We start from the raw sequence: 1,412 nt of genomic DNA, 5'->3' as shown, positions 1-1,412 counted from the left end.
GAGTAGATAATAGGGAATTCCCTATTATCTACTCCTGATATTGATGGATACTGGCTCAGTGAATATTGTGAAAATGCTGGTTGTATCATGTGTCTGACGTCATAATGACGTCAGCTGCGGCTCACTACACATGTACGGGGACAAGCAAAAACGCTCTGACAGTTCGCATGTACCGTTATATGGAGAAATTAGCATGTACACAGGTGGGACATAGTGTTAGCCATCGAATAAAGTTGAAAACGAAAAATCGATAAAATTTCATGCACAACGTGGAGAGTATCCTTAAGTTAATTTTTTTTGATATTTATATTATTTTAATTATTTTCGGTTTTTATTCATATTTTTCTTCAGCATCCCTTTCTCCAAAAACAACAGCCCCCCCCCTGCATCCCTACCCTGCTCGCACGCGACCGTCAGCCACACACTAGGGGATCAGGCGGCGAGGCTGGACATACCTAGGGTAGGCGTGGTGGCCGAGGAATTCCGCCGCGCCGCCGTTAGAGAACACCTCGTCGACGACGTAGTCCGGCGACAGGTTGCCGTCTCCCTGCAGTGTCACGCTGTCGTGTCCCTCTGCGGCGACAGTCAATGTTTACGTTAGAGGCGATCGGTGACGGCGTAGGTTCAGAGTAGGTTAAACTAGCTACGATTTTATCTAATGATAATTATGATGAAGACAATGAATTCAAGAGAAAAAAAGATAAAAACTTAGAGGTCCAACAGGGATTTCGGGAACGCGACGCACAGGCACGTACCTCCGTAAAAGGGGTCTGACAGGGATGTCAGGAGTGCGGAGCGGGGGTCCGACAGGGATGTCGGGAGTGCGGCATGGGGGTCTGACAGGGATGTCGGGAGTGCGGCACGGGGGTCCGACAGGGATGTCGGGAGTGCGGCACGGGGGTCCGACAGGGATGTCGGGAGCGCGGCATGGAGGTCCGACGGGGATGTCGGGAGCGCGGCAGCACGACCACGTACCTCCGTAGAAGAGGTCTGGGCGGTCGAGCATGCCCTCCTGCAGGTAGGGACCTATCTCGTCCTCGCCGTACATGTCGTGGGCCGTGTCCTCCGCCTGCCGAGACTCCACCATGTCCAGCCAGTTCTCGTTGTGGTGCCGGAAACGCTCGCTCTGTATCTTCTTCGCCCACGTCTCATCGTGCTCCTACAGGGGGAAAGAGATAGATAGATAGAGAGAGAGAGAGAGAGGGGAAGAAGGAGAGAGGGAGGATGGAGAGAGAGAGAGACAGAGAGAGAGAAAGCGAGAGAGACGCTCGCGACGCGGCGTGATGAACAAATTTGTTTTTATCTCACTCTTGATACTACGTTAAAATGTCGAAGGATGAACACAGAAGAATTACGATCGAACGACTACCGAACGCGACAAACAAGCGAACGCATACGTACGGCGATGATCT

General features: G+C 51.8%; 1 protein-coding gene across 1 annotated transcript in view; it reads right to left on the bottom strand.

The window, feature by feature from the left end:
• LOC106816306 (kinesin-associated protein 3-like) overlaps positions 1 to 1,412 on the bottom strand; it is a 14,323-nt gene that overhangs the window by 2,093 nt on the left and 10,818 nt on the right. Inside the window, exons 12-13 of the mRNA XM_014820886.1 lie at positions 976 to 1,159; positions 456 to 573 (exon numbers count right to left, since the gene is read on the bottom strand). Of these exons, the coding sequence (XP_014676372.1) occupies positions 456 to 573; positions 976 to 1,159 (302 nt within the window). The remainder of the gene's footprint in view (positions 1 to 455; positions 574 to 975; positions 1,160 to 1,412) is intronic.

The sequence above is a fragment of the Priapulus caudatus genome, unplaced genomic scaffold (genome assembly GCF_000485595.1).
Source record: "Priapulus caudatus unplaced genomic scaffold, Priapulus_caudatus-5.0.1 Scaffold1342, whole genome shotgun sequence".
Taxonomy (NCBI): Eukaryota; Metazoa; Priapulida; class Priapulimorpha; order Priapulimorphida; family Priapulidae; genus Priapulus; species Priapulus caudatus.
Note: the sequence above shows the minus strand (reverse complement) of the source record. Positions and strands in the feature narration are given on the sequence as shown.